Source organism: Carcharhinus amblyrhynchos, chromosome 10 (assembly GCF_965287045.1).
Source record: "Carcharhinus amblyrhynchos chromosome 10, sCarAmb.v2.hapA, whole genome shotgun sequence".
NCBI classification, from domain to species: Eukaryota; Metazoa; Chordata; class Chondrichthyes; order Carcharhiniformes; family Carcharhinidae; genus Carcharhinus; species Carcharhinus amblyrhynchos.
Window position 1 is genome coordinate 80,482,853 of NC_137333.1, and position 25,525 is coordinate 80,508,377.

The following is a 25,525-nucleotide window of genomic DNA, read 5'->3' on the forward strand; positions in this document are numbered from 1 at the left end:
CATTGTGACTGGCACCTGAAGCTGCACCCATGTTGCTGATATCACATACATCTGTACCCTCCCAGCCTCACAAGCATATTTAAGATGGGCACAAACCAGCATAAACAACGTTGGGGCCAAGGAAACACTCAACCCACACAAGGAGATTTCATCTGTAGTCTTAAAATTAAAAGATTCAATTCACATCAAATGCAAAGTTAAACAGAAAATGCTGCAAATATTCAGCAATTCAGGCAGCATCTATGGAGAGAAACAGTTAACACTTCGGGGCAGTGGTTATCTTCTTGATGAAAGGTGTTACCCTCTTAGAATGATAGAATCCCTACCGTGCAGAAGAGGGCATTTGGTTCATTGGCCCACCAGAAGCATCAACTTTCATTTCCCTCTCCAAATGCTGTACGAGTTGCTGAGTATTTCCAGAATTTACTGTTTTCATTTCAGATTTACAGCAAATACTGCAGTATTTTGCTTTTGTATCAGCACAAAATACTTCAGAATCATAGAATCCCTACAGTGCAGAAGGAGACCATTTGGTCCATTGAGCCTGCACCAACAACAATCCCACCCAGGCAGCACTGTTAACCACTGTGGCACCGTGTGATGGAGTTAAGATAGAGAATTTGGGAGCTCTGAAGCCAAAGAGAGAAAGCTATAGGTTTTGTTTACTACAGGAGTACAGGGGAAAGATTAATCTGACTGACTTAAATTGGTGAATGCAATTTCAATATTGATTTGTCTTTATATTAAAGTTACCTTTGATTTTAGACTTAATTTATGAGGTAGGAAAATATGGCTCTTAAATTATAAGTGTTCAGCAATTTAAAGATAATGAAAATGACTGAACTTTTCAACTGAGAATGACCTTCACAGCCCTAGCAGATTTGAATATGCAGCAATCACCTGCTTAATGAAAATCGCAATTTGCTGAAAGTAGATCACTGCTCTTAAATTATAAAATGGAAATTATTTCACCAAGTTCTCTCAAGATCCATTACTATAGTTATTGCATGATTAACTGTTTATTGTTTCGTAATGGACCACTTTGGCCTTCTATTATCAGTTATCTTGTTTCTTTTTACATAGGAATACGTATCCCAACCATTGTCAGGTTAAAAGTTTTACACAGTACGAAATGGTAGTCTAATGACCTTAAGAAATTTATTGAATACAATAGGCTTTCTCTCAATAAAGAATCTTTAAGCAACCTACCAGAAGGGACAGAGAAGGTCAGGATTTTTCACAAGGCTTCTGCCAAGAAGGTGACTCAAAGCACACACCTTTGCACAAGTATTTCTGTGCCTGGTATTATGGAGCAACATGTCCATGTATTGAAAACAAGCTATCTGGGAAAAGATGTCCATTCAAGGAGGTGAACGCATTGTCTCGGGGTTGGAATTGAAAGGGCTCGTTCTGGTCACCTGTCTTCTGGTAATGAGCTAATTGAATAGATAACTGAATGAGCGCTTGGCAGTAAGGTGTTCACCAGGCCCCAAGAATAAAGTATATAAATTGACATCCAAGACAAAAAAAAAAATCACCAACCAAAAAAAAGCTAGAAAATCTCAGCAGGTTTGGCATCATCTGTAAGGAGAAAAAAAAGCTGACATTTCGAGCCCAGATGCAAATTGACATCTATTTTGAATCATTTCTTACATCCAGATCTAAACTGTGTCTATTTTTGACTTAAGAAATCGCCAAATAAAATATATTGATAATCATTCACAGGATGTTGACATCAGTGGTAGTGGGCATTCATTACTATGCTTTAGGGAAGGCAATAGGTCATCCTCATTCAAATTGGCTGATATTATGACTCTAGTTAGTGCAATACCAATGTGGCTGACTCTTAGCTGCCTTATGAAATAACCTGGCAAGTCCCACAATTATGTCAAGTTCCTATAAGTGGTTCAAAAAGGCGTACTAACACCTTTCCAGGGTAATTCATCCAATTTGGCTGATATTAATACTAGCTAGTGCAACACTAATGTGGTTTACTCCTGGCTACTTTATGAAATAACGTCCAAAATGTTCAAAATGAATGTCAATTTGCATCTGGACTCAAAACGTCAACTCTTTTCTCCTAACAGATGCTGCCAGACCTGCTGAGATTTTCTAGCATTTTCTCTTTTGGTTGGTGAAGATCATATTGGATAGAAGATAATGTTCCCATGGATGGATCCATGATAGCTTTGGTTTAACACCTGCAGCTAGCTTGAAAGGTAAACAAAGAAGTAGTGATCATTAGTGATATAGTGATCAAACCACCTGGCTTTGTTCATCCGTCCAACCCAGACCAGTAAACCATCCCCATCTGTTACAGGTCATATGCTTAATTATTCGCTGTATTTGAACTATTACTTTGCTGCTTCTCAATAAATTTATGTATCCCTTTGATATCTTTGAATAATCTATGACCTCTGGGTCAAATCCTCCAACAGCAAAAGCCCAACCTCTCAGTACTAGGCATTTAACATGTAGAGCTGGTCCTATACTTTGCATGTTTTATCTGTGATCAAAGGATTGGCAGTGCTTGGATTTCCAGGGCCGCTTATTGAAATGGTTAATGAGTAACTAAGTGTACCATGAGTGTCGTGAATATGTAACTAAATGAGTAATCCTGTAAGTCCTAGCCGAATAACCCAGAGGGTATGAACTTAAATCAGATTGATAGATTGAGAATGTAAATTGAAGTACCAAAAAAAATGAATAAAGTAACTTTTGGATTTTTGGAAAGTAGTTTTTGGATTGTTACAAAATCCAATTGGTTTATTACTATCCTTTAGGGAAGGCAATAGACCATCTTCATCCAATTTGGCTGATATTAATACTAGCTAGTGCATCATTAATGTGGTTGACTCTTAGCTACTTTATGAAATAACCTGGCAAACCCCACAGTTATGTCAAGCTCCTATAAGTGGTTCAAAAAGAAGGCCCACTACCACCTTTTCAGGGTAATTAGGGATAACAATAAATGCTTACCTTGCTGCTGGTCAACATTCTGTGAATGATTATCAACCTATTTTACTTGGTGATTTCATAAGTTAAAAATAGACAAAGCTTAGATCTGGATTTAAGGAGAAATGATCCAAAATGGATATCAATTTGCAGCAGTGACAGGTAGAAAAGTAAAATATAAACACAGAGATCACAACTCTTACTTTGAACGATGCTTTCATAGAATCCCTACAGTGCAGAAGGGTGGCATTCGACCTATTGAGTCAGCACCAACTCTCTGGCAGAGTATCTTACCCAGGCCCTCTCCCCCACCCTATACCCATAACCCCACACATCTGTCCCACTAATCTATAAATCTTTGGACACTAAAGAGCAATTTAGCATGGACACCTAACCTGCACATCTTTGGAATGTGGGATGAAACCGGAGCACCCGGAGTAAACCCACGCAGACTCTGTGGAGACTCTACACAGTTACCTGAGGCTGGAATTGAACCTGGGTCCCTGGCACTTTGAGGCAGCAGTGCTAACCACTGTGCCACCCAAACTCAAATGCTAACTAAAATATCAAAAGTATATTGTGAATTTTACAAGTGCCTTAAATGATAAGGTTTGAGATAGGGCTTAGTCAAAACCTTTGGATGTCACAAAGGTCATCCGTTGATTTGAAGAAAAAGTGTTTCTTTCATTGTCAGCAAGACTGTGATCAGTTCTGCAATTCAGCCATCTTGGAGACAACTTTGCAGGACACTGCAGTCAGTTTGATTAAAAGAGTCAATTATCAAATATAATCAAAGACTCGGGCATTAGCCTTTCGAGTCGTAAACATTCAGCAATCAAAAGCAGGCATATCAACATTCGAAACTGTTCTTGTGTCCAGATAGGAAAATATCATTCCAACTTCACGATTTTAATATAAGGGTATTTATCGCATGCATAATAACTTTAAAAACACAACCGTTCCTGTTAACTGTACACTTTATTACAGTGTAAAATAAGTTTGCATGGTTTCGTTAACCGTAGCTTACCATATTAATAATTAAAACATTTTGAAGGCAATGAAATTAACATTTTCAAATTATAAGAGTGCAACTTTATCATTACAGTTGTAACATTGGGCAGTGCATGTATTGTTCAAGTATTATCACAATCTGCAATTTTAAAGGCACATCAAAGACAAGCAAATTAAATAAAAGTCACATGAAAAAATATGCACCAACATCTCTAAAAGATGCAAAAATTATTAACACTAATTACTTGCCTTACTCTCAGAGTAAGGTTGAGAGATCTTGACGTTTCAAGTTTGGTAAACTCTTACTTTTTCCACAATAACACACCAGTTAGCGTGATCGTAATATGTCTGAATCACTTGCAGGCCTTCAGTGTACTTTTCTATGAGCTCAATAAGCTCGCCTTGTTTGAAAACATGATAGTATCTGAGACAAGTACTGTTGTAAGCAATCTGATCCTTTTTGTCCTTTACCGATACCCAAGGCTCCAAAGGCCAGTCACCTGAGTCAGTAGTCAAGCTTCTCCGCATCTGTGGATGCGCATGGTCAATATTATTCTCATGGGTGGTGTTGGTTGCAGATTCATTTGCACCAGCACTGCTGCAGAGGTTATTTTGAAGCAAAGGCTGTGAAGCAAGATCGGGAAAGGAAACTTCAGCACAGCCATGAAATATGCTGGAAGATTCTTGGATTTCAAATGATCCTCTGGGTGGATAGTCAAATAATTGGGCATGTGGCTCTGAACTGCTGTAATGGCCAGGTGATTGCGACTTGGAAAGGACATCAAAAACAGTTTCAGAATTGTGCCCATAGGAAAACTCATTAGAAGCAAATCTGGCCATGTGGTTGGTTTTGCTTTGTTCAAAGGACTTTATCATACTATTTGTCTTAAGTGAAGCAATATAATCCCGAAACATCCACAGATCTTTCGGGTTTTTTGTTCTATTACTGCTGCTGAATTGTAGCGTAGAATTCAGCGATTGAGAAAACAGCCATAACTTTAAAGATTTTTCAATTAGAAATGTATTCTCCATTCCCAAAGTGGGTGCTTCCTTTCCCTTTGTGTGTTTTTTACACATATCCAATTCATTGTTTGGCAACTTATTTGTATTAAAAGGGCTGTCTTTTTGAAAAACATCATTGTTATTGTGTTGGAATGATCGACCTCCATTTAGCATTTTGGATCCTGCTGATCCCAAGGGTGGAGGTGCAGGACTCCATGGAACAAAAATATCTTGCTTTTCAAACTTACGTCTGTTTTGTTCCATTGCCCATACATAGATCATAATTTTCCCTCTTACACGTAAAACCCTTGCCATCTCCTTTATTGCTTGAATGCGGCGTTCTTTTGTGGAAAAATGGTGAATCACTAGAACAAAAAAAAGCAATATATTAATATATATAATAAATTATATGAAGATCTTGGTTCTAACACTAAATCTGCAGCACAAAGTATGTAAACAAAGTACAAAGAAAAGTACAGCACAGAACAGGCCCTTCGATCCTTCATGCCTGCGCTGTTTATAATATCTGCCTAAACTAAAACCGTATGGGACAGCACAGTGGCTTGCATTGCTGTCTCACAGCACCAGGGACCTGGGTTCAATTGCCAGCTTGGGTCACTGTCTGTATGGAGTTTGCACGTTCTCCCCGTATCTGCGTTGTTTTCCTCCAGGTGCTCCCTTTTTCTCCCACAGTCTGAAAGACATGCTGGTTAGGTGCATTGTCTCAAAAAGGTGCCAGACTGTGGGGAGTAGAGGAATTTCACAGTAACTTCATTGCAGTGTTAATGTAAGCCTTACTGGTGACTAATAAATTAACTTTACACGGAGTCCATATCCTTCCATTCCATCCTATTCATGTATATGTCCAGTTGCCCGTTAAATGCTGCTATCGTATCTGCTCCTACCACCTCCCTGGGCAACGCGTTCCAGACATTCACCGTCCTCTATGTAAAAAGAAAACTTGCCTCGCATATTTCCTCTAAACTTTACCTCACACCTTAAGCCTTTGTCCCCTAGTATTTGACTTTCCTACCCTAGGAAAGAGCATCTGCCTATCCAATGCATATATGTATGTTAAATTGAGACACTTCCAAAGTCTGACTGGCTTAAGCAATTGTTACAAGCATGTTACCCAGCTGATTCAGAAAAATATTTTCACATTGTAAATAGTGAATTAACAAGTAATGCAAATTTTTTAAAACATACTTGTTTTTTAATAAGCTAAGAGGCTCAATTGGTTCTGTTTGAACCCCAGTATAACAGAAGGTTTAACTCAATCAGCAACCATAACTAAAATTATTCAAACTTAATCACGTACCAATACAACTTTGTTTCACAACTCTTTTTCCTTTCGGGAGCTGACGTTTCAATTAGTTCCTTTCCTAAAATTAATCCAGTCTACTCTTCTGGCCTACATTCTTGATTTTTATTATGCTTTGCCCTTCAATGCTTCTTTTTTGAGTTTGGGTATATACAGTCCTTCGTTGCCACTTTTTTACTTATACTCATCGCCAATGCTGCCAACCCTCCAGTCCCTACCCCACATTTTCTCATTAGACCCAACAATTTTGTTGTGTGCCTTGGACTTTAATAAAGGCTAAGATATAGAGATTTGGTGTATCAGTAAAAAAAAACGTGCAAGTGCCAAAATAAACATTCAGATACAAGGGAAGGGTATCAGGAAGAAGATAAGGAGTGAGAGCCAGGTCAGGCACCCACCACAATGAAACGTGTGGCAGAGGGAAAGTTAGGGAAAAAAAACAAAACAAGAAGGAATCAAAAATATAGGGACGATTCTCCCAAATTGGGACTAAGTGCCCATATCTGGAGGGTTACCGCTGGCATTAACAGCAGCCATCAGTTGGGACTTTTCAGCTGATAAATGCTGATTTATGCATAGCTGGAAAACTGCTGGCCATCCCCACTGTTCAGAGACCAGGCTGCCATTTTCGCATAGCAACCCGGTCTCTGAACCTTTATTGGACCCCCATCCCCAAAAATGAAATGACGTCCTTCCCACTGACCAGGAGATCCCAACCCCTCAGCAAAGAGGGGCATTCGCCCTGCCCCCCCCCCCCGCCTCACTATGATGCTGACCTGAGCTGATCCCCCACCCCCACTCAGCTCCCCTCTCTCCTCAGATCCCCCACTCAGGCTATCCTCCCCCTCAGACCCCCCCACTCAGTTCCCGTTCCCATTCCCCCTCAGACCTCCCTCAGTCAGCTCCCATTCCCCCTCAAGCACCCTCCCCATCCCGACTCCTTTCAGGCCAAGTTCCTTGGCACTGCCAACAGTGCACTGCCCCCTGGCACCCTGGCCTGACACCTTGGGGCTTGAGGGGAATGAAGAGGTAAGGTCCAGTTGCCATTTGCCCCTCTGTTCCTGCCAGTTTGCGGAGGAAGGGTCCCTCGAGGGTGCATGTGCGTGCGCACACACATGCAAGGGTGCGTGTGCATGTGTGAGAGGATGCGGTTTGTGTGTGTGTGTGTGTGTGTGTGTGTGTGTGTGTGTGTGTGTGTGTGTGTGTGTGAGTGAGTGAGTGAGTGAGTGAGAGAGAGGGTGCATGGTATGGGTTTTTAAACACATCAGATCTTTGCTTGTGAGGACTTGTACCAAATCTGGCCTTGTGCAGATCCTGCTAGGGTGGTGGGTGAATCACGAAAGCCATTTGATTCACGCTGCAAACCCACTAATGACAATTTGAATGTGTGTATTTAAATACTTATAGGCTTCCTGACAGCTCTGACCAGGAACCTAATTGGTGCTGGAAGTGTGGCCTGGGAGGATCGCACTATCTTTGGCACCTGGCGCAAAACACACTTTCCAGCTGACTCCCGATTCTCCAGTCCATCACAAATTGCGATGGAGGCTAGCATGTCTGGATAATCCCTCCCATTGTTGGAGGCAGAGAGAATGAAATTTGGGGATCAGGAAAACAATTCAAAGAAGAACAAAAAACAGTACAGCACCATAACAGGCCCTTCGGCCCTTCATGCCTGCGCCAATCACAGTGCTTGACTTTTCCACCCTAGGAAAGAACATCTGACTACTCACTCAATCTTGTAAACCTCTATCAGGCCACCACTGTCATTCCAGTGAGAACAAACCAAGTTTATCCAACCTCAAATCGTCCCTAAATTATTCTCCCCTTAATCTGGTTTCCAATGGGGGTACCATAAGCATAGACATGGGTCAAGGGTGGAGGAGGAAAAACACATTGTTAAGATGGTGGCGCGGGCTCGTTAGGCCAAAGGGCCTGTTTCCCGTGCTGTGTTGTTCTTTGTTCTTGGTTTGTTCTCTCCTCACAGCTAATACCCTCCAGATGAGGCAAGACTTGTGTTTATAAAATGTTAGGATACTGAAAATTCAAAATGCCATATTCACATACCAGTTTTGAAGCAAAATAATCTTTTCTTTAGGCAAAAGTATCATTTGCCACACAAAATAGGAGAGATAAATGATTAATTACTCTCCATGTTTTAGGTGGCATTGTTTGAGGGAGAGATGTTAACCAGGATATTGTGAGAACTCTGGTCCTCTTCAAATGGTGCAAAACATTTCTAACATGTCATGTGTCATGGCATGTCTAACGTCTACTGATTCACTGATGCAGGTGAACAGGATGAACATAACATAAGAACATAAGAAATAGGAGCAGGAGTAGGCCATCTAGCCCTTCGAGCCTGCCCCGTCATTCAATAAGATCATGGCTGATCTGAAGTGGCTCAGTTCCACTTTCCTGCTTTCTCCCCATAACCCTTAATTCCTTTGCCTATCAGAAACCTATCTACCCATGACTTAAATATATTTAGCAAGGCAGCCTCCACCACTTCAACGGGCAGAGAATTCCAGAGATTCACCACCCTTTGAGTGAAGAAGTTCTTCCTCAACTCTGATCTAAACTGTTCCCCCCCTTACCTTGAGACTATGCCCTCTAGATCTGCTATCCTATCTAAGCAGGAAGAATCTCTCTACCTCTATCCTATCCAACCCCTTCATTATCTTATATGTCTCTATAAGATCCCCCCTCATCCTTCTAAACTCCGACGAGTACAGACCCAGTCTATTTAGTCTCTCTTCATAGGCTAATCCGCTCATCTCCAGTATCAGCCTGGTGAATTTTTTCTGCACTCCCTCCAAGGCCAATATATCCTTCCGCAAGTGCGGCAACCAAAACTGCACACAGTACTCCAGCTGCGGCCTCACCAGTGCCCTGTACAGTTGCAGCAAGACCCCCCTGCTTTTATATTCTATCCCCCTCGCTATAAAGGCCAACATTCCATTTGCCTTTTTGATCACCAGCAGACTGGGTTTTTGCGATTCGTCCACAAGGACCCCCAGGTCCCTCTGCACCGTAGCATGCTGCAGCTTTTCGCCTTTTAAATAATAATCCCTCCTACTATTATTTCTACCGAAGTGGATAACCTCACACTTGCTAACATTATACTCTATCTGCCAGGTCCTCGCCCACTTGCTCAGCCCATCCAGATCTCTCTGCAGACTTTCCACACCCTCAGCGCAATTTGCTTTTCCACTCATCTTCGTGTCATCAGCAAATTTCGTTACCCTACACTCAGCCCCCTCCTCCAGATCATCTATGTAAATGGTAAACAGTTGAGGCCCCAGCACCAATCCCTGCGGCGCTCCACTAGTCACCAACCGCCAACCAGAATAGCACCCATTGACTCCAACTCTCTGCTTCCTATTAGACAACCAATCCTCAATCCACGCTAACACCTTACGCCAACTCTGTGCACCCTAACCTTTTGCAGCAACCTTTTATGAGGCACCTTATCAAACACCTTTTGGAAATCTAAAAACACCACATCCACCAGTTCCCCTCTGTCTACCTCACTAGTCACATCCTCACAGAAATCCAATAAATTCGTTAAACACGACTTCCCCTTCATGAATCCATGCTGCGTCTGCTTGATCAAACCATTCTTTTCTAGGTGCCTTGCTATTTCTTCTTTGATGACAGATTCTAGCATTTTCCCAACTATAGACGTTAAACTAACCGGCCTATAATTCTCTGCCTTTTGTCTGCTACCTTTTTTAAACAGCAGCGTAACATTAGCCATTTTCCAATCTTCTGTCATTTCCCCGGAGTCCAGCGAATTTTGATAAATAATTACTAAGGCATCCGCTATCACCTCTGCCATTTCTTTCAGAACCCTGGGATGCATTCCATCCGGTCCCAGGGACTTGTCTACCTTCAGTCCTGTTAGTCTATCAAGCACTGCCTCTCTAGTGACAGTAATCGCATTAAGGCCCTCATCTCCTACCATCCTTCTATCTTTAATATCCGGCAAACTATTTGTGTCCTCCTCCGTGAAGACCAAGGCAAAAAACTTACTTAAAGCCTCAGCCATTTCCTCATCGCCCACCATTAAATCCCCCCTCTCGTCTTTTCTTCTTTATATATTTGTAAAAACTTTTGCTGTCATTTTTTATATTTAGAGCTTGTTTAGCTTCATACTCTATCCTTCCTTTCTTTATCACCTTCTTAGTCATTCTTTGTTGATTTTTAAATCTTTCCCAATCTTCTAGTCGCCCACTATTTTTAGCCGCTCTGAATGCATCAGCTTTTAATTTAATACTCTCCTTTATTTCCTTTGATAACTACGGCTGGTTACCCCTTCTCCTACAGTCCTTCTTTACCATCGGAATATATTTCTGCTGATACTGAGAAAGATCTTCTTAAAATGGAATGCTGACAATGCAGCTTTCCTTCAGTGTTGCACTGGAGTGATTGCTGGGATTGTGTGCAGTGAAGGGATGAATTTTATCATCCATACATGACGCCACAGGGAGATCAACCATATGCTACATTTTACAATGTGTGCTACACGATGTTGTTCTCATAATTTTATTTCATCCAAAACTCTCACCAGGAATACACTATCTGGAGAGTGGTGGAAACAGCTTCAATAGTGAATTGGATATGTGTTTGAAATTGAGAGACGGTTATGAGTAAAGGAGAGGGGAGTGGGAGTATTTGGACAGCTCCCTCAAACAGCTGGCAGAGGCATGCTGAGCCGAATGGTTGCCTATTTGCTGTAAGATCCAATGATTATAAAACAGCATGCGTTCTGATTCATCATGAGTACCACAAGAGGTATGCTTTATATACATACACACATGCAAAAACTGCCTGTGAATTCTTAGCATTATAACAAATGGGTGGTTTTGGCAGCAAAGTGTAAAATGCAAAGAATAGGTCCATGAATATACATTTAAATAAATGTTCTAAACAGGCAACCTTGCAAACCCATTTGTCACAGCCATAAATAGAAAACTAGCACATGTGCTGTGCAATCAGGGTGGCTAATTTCAGAATCAACAGTTGGGTGATTGACATGAATGTTATGGAACCTGGCAGCTAAAAGGTGTGATGCAGAAAGCACAAAAAATGTGATCTTTCAAAGCATGTGTCAGTTTGCAAGTCACTTGGTATTTTCCCAGAAGGTTCCTCGTGAGCTAGTGCGTCTGCTTATGTGTCATTTTTTTTATTCCTTTATACTTCCACAGGGTGTGGGAATTGCTGGCTAGGCCAGCATTTATTGTCCATCCCTAGTTGCCCTTGAGAAGGTGATGGTGAGCCTCGTTCTTGAGCTGTAGCAGGCTATGTGATATAGGAACATCCACACAGAATCATAGAATTCTACAGTGCAGAAGGAGGCCATTTGGCCCATCGAGTCCATACCAACTACAATTGCACTCAGACCCTATCCCTATAACCCTTCATATTTACCCTAGCTAATCCCTTGACACTAAGGACCAATTTAGTATGACCAATCCACTTAACCCTAATTGTAATGCATCAAATCTTTGGGTTGTGGGAGGAAACCGAAGCACTCAGAGGAAACCCGTGCAGACATGGAGAGAATGTGCAAACTCCACACAGACAGTGACCCAAATTGGGAATCAAACCCAGATCCCTGGCGCTGTGAAGCAGCAGTGCTAACCACTGCGCCACATGTCTGCAACATTACCATTTTAAAATGATTCTAGCTTTTACTGCTTATTTAGAATAAAATATATTTTACAAATAGCTGACAAATAATGATAAAAATAAATCTTAAGACTTCACGTTTGTAGTTTTCAAGTGGCCACCCTCTTCTAGTCACCCCAAGTTCTGGGAATATCATAATCATGAATGAATAATATTGCTTTTTTACCCAAAGATGTTTCCAATAGGAATGTGCACTGATTGGAAACCCCTATATTAATCAATGCATGTGCTCCCATGTCCTCATGCCATGCCCTGCCCTTACACCCATCCCCATGTTGACTCATTGTGTATGTTTGGCTGAGAGTCCAAACCATAAAACCACAAAATTTCTACAGTGCAGTAGGAGGCAATTTGGCCTATCAAGTCTGCACCACATCAGTGAAGGAGCATCTTACCCAAGCCCAATCCCTGGTTCTAGAAAGTGTACGGTGGACCAATTAGCATGAAAGGGCAGAGCTTGGCATAGGATGCATGAGGGGCCTGCGGGAATGGGTGAGGGACATGAATGGGGCATGAGGTAGGTTTGGAACCCGTGAAGGCTGAGGGCCTTTCTGTTTTGTTTCCAGTGAGATAAAAATCCACAACACCAAGGCGGGCCTTTTAAACAAAGAACACAGAAAAGACAAAAATGTACACACAGGAACATGGCCTTCAGTCCTCCAAGCCTGTGCTGATCATTATGCCCTAACTAAAAAAAGCCTTCTGCCCTTACCAAATCCCTCTATATCCTCCCTATTCATGTACCCATCCAGATGCCTCTTTTATGTTGCTAATGTGCCTGCTTCTATCACCACCTCTGGCAGCACGTTCCAGACAACCACCACTCTCTGCATAAAAAACTGCCCCTGCACATCTCCTTAAAAACTTTCCCCCCCTCTCACCTTGAACCCATGCCCCTTTGTAATTGACACTTCCACTCTAGGAAAAAGCCTCTGACTATCCACCCTGTCTATGCCTCTCATAATTATGTAGACTTCTATCAGGTCTTCCCAGTGAAAACGATGCTAGTTTATTCAACCTCTCCCCATAGCTAACACCTAGGTAACATCCTGGTGAACCTTCTTTGCACCCTCTCCAAAGCTTCTAAGTCCTTCTAATAATGTATTCTCAGGACTCGCTGACAAAGGAGCAGCGCTCCGAAAACTCATGATTCCAAACAAACCTATTAGACTTCAACCTGGTGCTGTGAGGCTTCTTACTGCGCCCAACCCAGTCCAATGTCAGCATCTCCACAGCACTTCCAATAATGTGGTGACCAGAACTGCTCACAATACTCCAAATGCGGCCTAACCTAGGTTTTACATATCTGCAACATGATTTCCCGAATCCTGTACTCAAATCATCCACTTCGGCACCCAGCAGTCCCTGCGGCTGCCTCTGTACTTCTAACCAGAAGACACCAGCTTAAACCCAGTCCCTAGCAATGAATATCCTGCCTTTGCGAGTACTTTCTCCTGAAACAGGCAGGCTGAGCTGGGAATTTGCCCAACTCCTCCCTACTGCCTCATCAAAGAAAATCCAGGCCTTTGAATCTATTGCCCTCTCCACAGATGTTGTCTGACCTGCTGAATATTTCCAGCATTTACTGTTTATATTTCAGGTTTGCAGTATTTGCAGTACTATGCTTTTGAATAATAGCATTTAGCTTTGTTAATCTACCTTGCATCTTCAGCAGTTGGGAGTCTGGTCTTTTTCCACTGTCATTTACTGCAAACAACTGTGCTAAAATTAGCCATATGATTTAATTCATGCATGTAATAAATATATTTAAGACAACATTATCTGTCATAGATTCTGTAACTGGTACACAGATTGATAGAAAAATTCCAAATACAATAACCTTTATTTAGTACATTTTTAAGTTGTTAACTATGAATTAAGAAGTCTAAACTACCTGTTAATTAGGAGGATTAAAATGCTTCCTTTGCAATTGGGGATGTAAATTAATGTTTTATCAGAATACCCAAGATACAACTATTTTAGCTTAGAGTCCTACCCTCATCTTGTTTACAATTAGATCACGTCGGACTCAGGTTCAAACATGTTTGAAGATGTATTAGCAAATGAATGGTTTCTAAATTAGGATGAGTAAGACATTATTCTAATTTTATTTAAAATACAGCAGATCCAGGCAGGCAATTCCTGGCTTTGCTTCCAATTACCTTAGGTCTAGTCAATGTAACCTATACATTAGACACTTCATCAATACCTAGGAGGTCATGTGGATTTGTAAAGAAAGAGACCCAAGCTGCAATCTTCTCACCGTTCACGGTGGTGGGATTTTGCCATCCTGCCGCACTGACAAAGATTTGGGTGACCACCACATTCTCCGACCTTGCTGCAGCGGGAGTGTGGCATGAATGGCAGGTGTGATCGCGTCGCCAATATTTACTGACAGACTGCAGGCAGGGGGAGGAAAGAAATGGCACAGGAGCAGTGAAGGGATGGGGAAAATGGGAAATGGCAGTGGGAGGAGAGATGGGAGAAAGTGACGCGGGGGGTGGGAGATGGGACGGGGGAGGTTGGAAAAGAGTGTGGGGAGATGGGGAAGCCCAAGGGTAGCGGGGCAAGAGTTTGGCAAGGGAGGGGGGTGACAGCAGGGTGGAGGAAAGAGGCAGGAGGGGAGACAGAAAGGGGCAGCAGGGGAAGGAGATGGATCAACAAGAACAGGGAGGGGACAGTGAGGGGATAGAAGGGAGGAGTGAGAGACGGAGTGGAGATAGGGTGGTGGAGTGTAGATGCATATTTGAGGCTGGGAATCTGGAAGCCATGCCAAATGTAACTGCTGGATCTCTAACATTTTTGTCTCAATTTCCCTTCCTGACAGCCAGAGAAATTTATAACCAAACTTCAAAGCATATAATAAATATTAAACATGCATGCTATTAACATCCAAAATCAAAGCTCAGCGAATTGTTAGCATTGTATCTATTCCGCGATCACCATTCATTTACATCTGATTAATATTTGCTGAGCCTTAATATAGTAAAACATTTGACTGAGTCCATTTATTGCTTCTGATAACTCACCTGCCAGGATATATTATTTTAGGACCACTTGGGTCACTGTCACATAAGGTCAGAGCAGGGGTCGGAGTGAGGTCAGGGCGGGATCGGAGTGGTACATTCAGAAGGTGTCACTAAGCAGTCCGGAGTTATGTCTTTTTGAACATCAAGTGTTTTATTGATAATCCATAACTATGTACATATATACAGGGATACAACTCCATTTGCTTCTACACTGGTCTATGCCCAGTCCACAACCAAACCTAGTCTCATGTCTCTTTATATTATACTACGGGAAGTTGCCAGGACAGATATCCTTATGCAGCAGGAGTAAGGTCAAGTTAGATCGAAGTTAGCTCTGGTGGGGTCAAGATGAGGTCAGAGTGGACTCTATTGAGTTGATTCCATCACAACATATGAGGATTTGGACAAGCATTCTAGCTCTAAAAAGGAGATTTTTTACACCTACTCACCTTTGCTGATCATTGCTCCTTTGAGAATAGTGAGGAGTGGAGAAGGACAAGCATCACTGACTAATTTTAAAAAATGGCTGCTCAAATCATTATCAGGTTACTAGTCAAGGGGCCTAATACCTGTTTTAGCTGCCAAAACAATGGACCCCCAGGAATTTAGCAGTAGGCCTAATGGCCTGTGCAAATTTGGTACTGGCTGTCCCACTGCTTTACTATATGATTCACACCCATTTTCTGCTCAGAAATTATAGTTAACCAATCCAATTCCTTTGGCAATGTAATTACCCTGTTGTTTCCCTGAATTTATTTTGTGTGAATAAATAAATAACTACACTATGTAGTTTGGTTGTTACAGAGAATTAAAGACATATAGAAGGAATTAATTTCTCACCTGCAATTGATAGAATGGCATCAAAACACTGATCTCGATATGGTAAATGCAAGCTGTCACATACCATGGCTTCGTAGCTCTGCTCCCTTGCTGATTCCACCAGAGGCAGACAATAGTCACAACCTACTTTGTAGGCTTGCTTGTTGATACAAAGGTATTTTCCATTTCCACATCCTAATTTAACAAGGAGTTGTTGTGGAAAAAAAATATAAAGCACTTGCTTCATTAAATTGCATTATGCAAGATTAAAACCAAACTCAACTGAAACGCACTCAGAGGCAACACAGTGAGCCACAGCTGACACTCCAAGCTGGGTTGGTAGTTCACCCACTGTTGTTGTAACATGTAGAAAGGTCACGTTCAAGTTGAAAGGTGCCTCATGTTGAACTGCTATAACATAACTCCAGAGGCCAAAACCTCTCTTCCATCTTCTTCCATCAGGAAAAAGAGACAAAAGTCATAGATCACATACCAACCGACTCAAGAACATCATCTTCCCTGCTGTCAGAGTTTTGACTGGACCTACCATATATTAAGCCGATCTTTCTCTACTCCCTAACTGTGACATAACACTATATCCTGCACCCTCCTTTTCTTCTCCCCTATGTACTCTATGAACAGTATGTTTGCGTGCATAGTGTGCAAGAAACAATACTTTTCACTGTATCCCAATACATGCGATAATAATAAATCAAATCAAAAAAAACAAAGGATAGGGTAGATGATCCAACTATGGTGAGAGAGAGGATTTTGAGAACATTTTTGAAAGTGGGATGAAAGGTATTAAGGTTTGATGAAAGGATCCCAAAGTGCAAATGCAAGGCTCTACCACAGATGGTGAAGAGAGAAACATACGTAGACCAAGTTCAGGAGAGCGCAGGATGCATACTAAAATGCAGGCTTGAAAAGTATTGCATTGTGAGATAGTCAAAGCATAGAAATGTATGAAAATCAGTTTCAGGATGCTGTAGTCACAGTGTTGGGGAGATAGGGAATGAATGGAGATGAATGAGAGTGGAGCTGGGAGGAGTATTGCACTGGATTTTAAATTGGGGTCTGGGGTCTCCTGGTGTCCTTGAAGACTTTCTGGGGTCCACAGATTAGTTGAGTTTTTTGACACTCCTCCTGCTTTGAAGGGTGTGCTACTGGAGCAGGCTAGGAAGATCCCTAAATAAATCAGTGCATATAACTGGGTAATTACAGGGCAGCCAGTCTAAGTTTACCAGCTGTCAGGTCCTGGTGGGACCATCAGCAATAGACCCTGGAGTCTTTTCAGATGACCCACTACTCCTGGATTTGAGCATAAGTCAGTTCCCCAGAAGTTGCAATGCCATTGAGGTTCCAATAGCGGCAAACATCTCGGTGTTCACCGATATTGGGACCGGAAGATCCAGGCCATTAATTACTGATGGGAGTTGATCAGGATGGTTTTAGTATTGAAGACAAAAGCGTTGGCAGTGTGATCTACCAATCACCCGAGTGAAGAAAATCTTTCATTACAGCAGTGAGTTTTAACATTACCACGAGATGGAAATCAGTATTTACAAGAGCTGGGTAATAAAATTTAAATCACTCTCAGAATTTAAATTAAACAGAAGCTACTTTCTGACATTTTATCACTCAAAATGGATTAGAACCAGAGACTATACTAACCAACGTCAGCAATGAGACTGCCGGGTTCTTGTTCCAGCAGAAACTGTCGTACTCGAGGCCAAGCCTTGTAACGAGTGTCATTGAAGTGAGGGGCAATCTTCTCATAGACACTATGAACATAGTCCTTTTCCAAACGGCTTGCCTCTTTATCCATGGTGAAACCATACGTTCTGTCACGAAACTGTCAAAAGCACCAAAGGCTTAAGGGGGAACTGCAAATAAGATATTAAAAAATATCAACACAGCAGCTCGTATTTTTAAAACTTGGTATTTGCTCATAAGAATTCAGAACACATTTTAACTGATTCTTAAATTATACAGATTACTGCAGTGTGAAAATGCTTTCAAAGGGTTTATTTGCCTCAATTCTGGTCCTGGTCAACTAAACACCCATACGCAACACGAAAAAATCCATTTCTCTACAGCTTTGACTCTAACCTCATTCCTAACCTGCTGCTTTCTATCAGCAAGATATTTAACCTTGGTTTGCATCCTCCTCCCAGCTCATCTAAAACCTAACTCCAAACTGAAGCCCAGCCCTAGCCTTCTGCTTGACCTGCCTTTTCTTCCTGTGCTCAAATCTGAGCACTGTTGACAATATTAAGGTAGCATTTTACTGATTTTAACACCAAAGTGACTAAGTCAATGCCAGTGATGGGATGGGGGCAGACAATGGAAAATATGTCAGTGGCTTAAGTCATAACTGACATTAAGATAAATGGCCTCCAACAAGCAGAACCAATCACCACAACCCTAGGACTCATAAAAACCCTACAATTTCTGGACAGCAATCATCACAACCCCAGGATTCACAAAAACTCTACACTTTCTGGAGACTAATCATCACCACCCCAAGGCTATCAAAGACCAGACATGGTCTCAGAGACCAATTATCACAACCCCAGAGCGTTCGAAACTCAGCTGAATGTGTACAGCAGCAACACTCAAAACTCTCCGAGAGAGCAATTCATTTAATTGGTGCTTCAATACTAGATGTATATTCATTCATCCGTCACCTCTATATCGTCATTGGACTATACACGATCTACATGATGCACTTCAACAACTGAATGTGTAATACAATTTATTCACTTTCAATAGATCAATATTATACAACTCCAAACCTAAAATGGTTGTGGGAGGATCATCACCACAAAGACTTCATCAGTTCAAGGAAAAATGTTACCACCACCTTCTCAGGCAAACTAGAGATAGGAAATAATTGTGGGCTTGCCAACATCATCCACATCCCAAAGTTTTCATTCTGTTCTCGAATCTGGGTTTTGAAGACGACCCCCTGGTGGGAGATCAGTGTAGAGACAATGTAAATATAAATTTACATTTGGTGTCCCAATGTGCTTTACATTCAATGAAGGCCTTTTGAAGTGTAGAAGCCGTCGTAAAGTGGGAAACATAGCAAATACACGCACAGCCAGCTCCCAGGAATAGCAATGTGATGATGACGTGATAATCTGCTCCTGTGATGTTGAATTAGCGATACAGCAATAGTGAAAGATTTCCAAGTTAGGATGGTGCGTGGCTTGCAGGGGATCTTGCAGATGGTGTTGTTCCCATTCAAGTACTGCCTTTGTCTTTCTAGATGGAAGAGGTAGCATCCATAGGAAGGTCCTGTGGATCTTATATGTGGTATGTACTACTACACAGTGTGTGAAGGTAAATGAATGTTTAAAACAGTGGATGGAATGCCGTTCAAGCAGACTGCTTGGTTGGGACTGAGCTTCTTGTTGGAACTGCACTCATCCAGGCAAATGGAGAGTATTTCATCACACTCCTGACTTTGCCTTGTAGGCTTTGGGGAGTCAAGAAGTATGTTACTTGCAACCATATTCCCAGCTTCTGACCTGATCTTGTAGCCACAGATTTCATATAGGTAGTCCAGTTAAATTTCTGTCAATGGTGATCCCCAGGATGTTGATGGTGGGGGATTCAGTGATCGTAATGCCATTGAATCATAGAAACCCTACAGTGCAGAAGGAGGCCATTTGGCCCCTTGAGTCTGCACCGACAACAATCCCAGTCAGCCCCTATCCCCATTTATCCTAGCTAGTCCCCCTGACACTAAAGGGCAATTTATCCTAGTCAATCCACCCAACATGCATATCTTTGGACTGTGGAAGGAAACAAGAGCACCCAGAGAAAACCCACACAGACCCAGGGAGAATGTGCAAACTCCACACAGACAGGAAGTCGGGAATTGAACCCGGGTCCCTGGCATTGTGAGGCAACAGTGCTAACCACTGTGCTACCATGCCATCCCTAAATGTCAAGGAAAAATTGTTGGATTCTCACTTGCTGGAAATGACTATTGCCTGGCAATTTTGTAACATGAATGTTACTTGCCACTTAGCCTAAACCTGAATGGCGTCCAGGCATTTCTGCATATGGATACAGACTGCTGCAGTATTTGAGGAATTGCAAACAGGGCTGAACATTAGCGAATATCCCCACTTCTGACCTGGTGATGGAGGATAGGCCATTGACACGACCCGAAGGAAATCCTGCAGTGGTATCCTTTGACTGAAACGATTGGCCTCCAACCATCTTCCTACATGCCAGGTATGACTCCAGTAATGGAGAGCTTTCTCCCTGCTTCCCATTGACTTCAATTTTATTAGGGTTCCTAGATGCCACACTTTGACAAATGCCACTCTCAGCACACAGAACAATAAGGGTACTGTACTTCCTGCTTTAACAAATCTAAAGTACACTCCACTCTCAACTTTGAAGCCAGGCACTTTAAAAATCCACTAGGTACGTATTCCACCAGCAATAAACACAATCAGAAATGTTTCAGGCCTGGAATACTGCAGCATTAACAATGTTACTATTAAAATGAACATGTTTAAATAGGGTCGAACCTTCCAGCTTCCTCCTCCCTGTTGATCTGAAATCTCTAATATAATCACTTGGAATACTGGTTACACTTACCTGCTTGCAATTGCCTCCAAGTGCTGTGCATGACCTTAAAACTACACTGACAAATAGTTGTTCCTGGTCTAAAGACATAAAATTGCCTGAAGGCTATGTGGGAATAGGAATTAAGCATTTTCTGGTACTCTCTCCATCCTGAAAACACACAAACTAATAGAAGATGTGCAATTTAGCACTAAAAACAGGACGAGAATGTCGCATATTGGGCCATTCTCATTGCTCATCCCTAACTACTCTTGAGAGAGTGGTGGTGAGCCACATTCTTGAACTGCTGCACTCGAGGTAAAAATTAAACTGCCACTAACCACGTTGCATTTTCAGATTCTCCAATTTGACAGTTAAACATGTTCAAGCAAACTAGATACTGTGTAAAATAAAAATTGGATTTACTTTTGCATCATCTTTCTTTCATGGAGAAGAACCTTAACAAACGATGTCTGCTGTCAGTTCTGATGAAGGGTGATACTGAAAATGTTATCTTTTCATTCCTCTTTGCAGATGCTTACTGGGAATATTGTGTATTTTGGGCTCTTGTTTCAGGTTTCCATTGTTCCCTTTTAAGAAACAATACAACTTTTGAAAGTGGATATTATAAACATACATTTACATGCTTGCTCAGTCCATTAGGTAATTTGTCACAAGGACATGCAACATTTCTCTTTTTAATCAATACATTGGTTTGGTGTGCTATCAGAAAAAGGCCTAAAACAACTCTCCCACGACTAGATAAAGGAACCATCGAATTCAACATCTTCTTCAGAGGAATGTTAATTTGAAAGAAGAAACCTAGTTCCTGAACAATACTCAGATCCCAAGATGACTTAGACACTTCTGATATTGGAAGATTCCTTACATTCCACTTACCCAATAAGATTCCCTACATAATTCAATTTTTAGTTGTTTAAACCTGAAGGCACATGGAATAATCATGTGAAAAATATATTATTGAAAACCAATGGAAAGCTTTCTTCCTGCCCCATATAATACAGCCCATAGCAATCGTTCATGGGAGGAACAATCCAAAATCCTCTGTTGCCAGCTCTGCTATAATCCAACACAATTTGCAAATAGAATTCTTCAACTCTTCAGTTTGGTTTGGAAGGTCTGCAAAAGGGAAAACACCCTCTTGCAGATGGGCTGAATGGGGCCACAATTCCAGCTGAGAAAATGAAGTCCATGGCCCAACAACCAGACTGTATATAGTGCCATTAATGTAATAAAACATCCCAAGGCATTTCACTGGAGAATTATAAATAAATAAAAACTTGATGTCAAGCCAAGGTGATGTTAGGACAGATGGCCAAAAACTTGGTAAAGAAGCAAACGTTAACAAATGTGAGGTTATCCACTTTGGAAGAAATAATAGTAGGATGGAATATTATTTAAATGGTGAAAAGTTGCAGTATGCTACTGTGCAGAGGGACCTGGGGGTCCTTGTGCACAAATCGCAAAAACTCAGTCTGCAGGTGTAGCAGGTGATCAAGAAGGCAAATGGAATGTTGGTCTTTATCACGAGGGGGATAGAATATAAAAGCAGGGAGGTCTTGCTGCGACTGTACAAGGCACTGGTGAGGCCATAACAGGAGTACTGTGTGCAGTTTCGGTCCCCTTATTTGCAAAAGGATATACTGGCCTTGGAGGGAGTACAGAGAAGGTTCACCAGGCTGATACCGGAGATGAGGGGGTTAGCTTATGAGGAAAGATTGAGTAGATTGGGCCTGTAGACGGAGTTTAGAAGGCTGAGGGGGAATCTTATAGAGACTTACAAGATAATGAAGGGACTAGATAGGGTAGAGGTAGAGAGATTCTTTCCACCAGAAAGAGAGGGCACAGCCTCAAAATAAGGGGGTGGGGGGGGGGGGGCAGTTTAGAACAGAGTTGAGGAGGAACTTCTTCTCTGAGGGTGGTCAATCTCTGGAATTCTCTGCCTGTTGAAGTGGTGGAGGCTACTTTGTTGACTATGTTTAAATCATGGGTAGATAGATTTCTGATAGATAAGGGAATTAAGGGTTATGAGCAGCAGGCGGGAAAGTGGAACTGATCCACTTCAGATTAGCCATTGATCTTACTGAATGGCGGGGCAGGCTCGAAGGGCTAGATGGCCTACTCCTGCTCCTATTTTTTATGTTCTTACGTTCTTATCTCCTTTCTCGGTCAGGATTTTCATGTGGGGTGGGGTTTGGTGACAGGAGTGAAAATATCGCGAGGAGTGCAAAGTCATGTTTTACGTTAGTGTGAACACGTGACTTGATTGATCTCGTCCTCCCCTCCTGCTATCAGTGATGGGGCAAATGTAGGGAAACTCATGTGAAAACGTTTACGTGTCATTATCTGGCCCATATACCAGAATCATCATCCCTACCTCCTGTCAAAATAAAATATGGCAGAAAAGGCATAAAGCCCGATTGGTGTCTAGGGGAGATGGCGGGGGGACTAACCTACTGAGCAGACCTCCCAGGGGAACTCAGATGATGCGATGCCTTAGTGGGGAGAGACCTGGCAAGTGCCAAGGTAGTGCCAGGAGGGGTGCCAGGAAAGAGGGGAAGACATGGTCCCAGGGTGAACTCCTTTGTTCGCTGTGTGCTTTAAAAATGGTACCATGAATCCTCGGGTTTCTAAGTTGCTGGCGGAGCAGGTGAGAGTGAAGAAGAGAGTTTTGGAGAAGGAATTCTGGAAATTGAAAAGTACAGCCATCAACAGTTCAGTGATTAAAATTGGTGTAGTTAAATTGGAGGAGCGTAGATATCTCTGAGAGCTGTGAAGCTGGAGAAGACTAAATGTTATTACTTGTTCAAATTCTATTTCAAGATACCTGTTAATCAATATTCTGCAGCACACTGTAGTGTCCATGTTCCATGCCCATGACACAAAATAACATTGGGACCATCTTTAAAGTTCACACTTCAAAAGCTTTTTAATTACTTGAATATTATTACAATATTATACATTTATTCATTCTGCCTTGGTTTTGACTATTCGTACTGTTTATGGAACACTTGGGACGTACTTGCACTACAACTGTGGCATTGGTGGGATATTATAAATATATCAGAGTCCCAGAACTCTCCACTCACTTGACGAAGGGACAAACCCTGAAAGCTAGTGGGTTTACTATCAAATAAACTTGTTGGACTTCTTACTGCATTGGTGGGAAACATTGCAGTTAGGCACTGACTTAACACTGATGTAAAGTGCAGTGAGGCTGCCCACTTCAGAATGAGTCTATAACATGCAATTTCCACTATACAAATATCAGGGCAAAGTCAAATTGCTTTTTGCTCATTACTTTTAGTCTGAACGCACCCTTTAGACACTTTGTTCATGATGTAAAGGTCAAATTTCAAATTGGGTCACCCAGTATATTCAAGCCTGAAAACCGTTTAAGATTTGCAGCTAAACATAGAAGGAGCTTTCTGCTGAACAGCCGGAGTGCCCACCTGTTCCAGAGAACACATCCTTTTAATATACAAATTGGGCACCAATGAACCTGACTGTAGTCTTGGCAGACAACTGGACAAAGTGTGTGCCATGGGTGCTCCACTCAGTTTTATCAGCTCATTCAACAGAAGGTGCACCAGGTCCCTCAAGAATAACATGCATCTCTATTGGCCTTGGATTCAAGTTCCCAGCTTTCTCGGCTTCCATGATTGCCCACATGGGCCTACCAGCCTGCTGGTTAAGTAGATCTCCAGGGAGCACGGTGGAGAGTTCCATTCATCAAAATGACCAGTCCTCCTGCCGGCAAGATTAGCCAGCTGATAGATAAAGTCGGCCCTAACATAGTACTGAGAAACATTTAATTGTTTCATAACCATGCTGAATGTTTATACACTTAAGACTTATATTCCAAAGGCTTCACGGAGTCTGATTTACAGTGCACAAAACGGTGACTGTGTTTTTCACTGTGTTGATATACACGATGGACTGGGCTTCGCCTTCATCCAGTTTCCTGACAAGCAACACGCAATGCAACATAAGCACGCAATGGACAGTATGGCTCTGTATTGTACATATTTTCAGTGCCATTTCACATCCAAAACGACGCCTGCACCACATACATGCACTTCTGGTGTCAGCCACACTGAACATCATTTTGGGTAGGTTGGCAGCACCAGGAGCGCACCCCAGAAATATGTAGAGTTGGCACATATTGAATTCAGTCAGCGTATAACACTAACTTCTCTGGTGGCACCATTTCAGATCTTCATGTTCCAGCTATTGCTGTTTCTTAAACTTGTTCAGTGTTCAGCAGCACAATTAAACACACCTCTCCCCAGCACCAGTGCTATTTAAAGTAAAGTAATCATTAACTACTCTCATGGGAGTTGCTAATTGATTTATATCGGTTGCTATTGACTTAGAAGTGTTTGGTGGTTTGTACTGTCATTTAAAGTTGGTCAAGGATTCCAAGAGTGGCGTGGCACGTCGTAAAAGCCTTGAATTTCATTTTTAAAATTATGCTTGGACAACTTACTCCATCATAAATGCTGTAGTTCTCATTCTCCCCCTTGGACTGCAGCATGACAGGGAGAATAAGCAATGGGAACATTAAGGAAGGCATGCTCTGAGAGGGAGGAGAGGGGAAGAAAGTCTCTCAACAGGAGGCGGTGCCCACCCAGAGTCTTAAAGAAGCATAGTCATAGAATCTACAGTGCAGAAGGAGGCCATTTGGCCCATCGAGCCTGCACCAACCACAATCCCACCCAGCATCTGTAACCTATCCCGTAACCTCACATATTTCTTCCCCCACAATTACCCTGACATGCCACCTGTTGTAGGCAACTTCCTGTTATACTGAGGCTGAGAATTCTGTGGTGAGCGAGTCACCTCTTGACCACCCCGATCCCATAACCATCACACATCCATCAATGAACATGTCTACTAACTACAAGGTACAAGTGCAGCCTCAACAATGCTTAAGAAGCTTGGCACCACCCAAGACAGAGCAGCCCATTTGATCAGTGCCCCAATCAGCAGCTTAAACATTCAATCCCACCATAGAATTCTACAGTGTAGGAGGCAGCCATCTGGCCCATCAAGTCTGCACCAACTACAATGCCACCAAGGC

At 42.1% G+C, this 25,525-nt stretch overlaps 1 protein-coding gene across 4 annotated transcripts in view; it reads right to left on the minus strand.

Moving 5' to 3' along the window:
- Positions 1-3,879: 3,879 nt before the first annotated feature.
- Positions 3,880-25,525, minus strand: part of trmt9b (tRNA methyltransferase 9B) — a 38,359-nt gene continuing 16,713 nt past the window's right edge. Inside the window, exons 1-5 of one of the 4 annotated variants that reach the window (XM_080197940.1) lie at positions 20,848-21,143; positions 17,506-17,717; positions 15,853-16,026; positions 13,643-13,705; positions 3,880-5,333 (exon numbers count right to left, since the gene is read on the minus strand). In XM_080197940.1, the coding sequence (XP_080054066.1) occupies positions 4,252-5,333; positions 13,643-13,705; positions 15,853-16,026; positions 17,506-17,659 (1,473 nt within the window). In that variant the 5' untranslated portion in view covers positions 17,660-17,717; positions 20,848-21,143 and the 3' untranslated portion in view covers positions 3,880-4,251. Of the gene's footprint in view, positions 5,334-13,642; positions 13,706-15,852; positions 16,027-17,505; positions 17,718-20,847; positions 21,144-25,525 lie in introns of those variants that run through there. The other 3 variants (XM_080197939.1, XM_080197942.1, XM_080197943.1) reach the window with 3 other exon arrangements.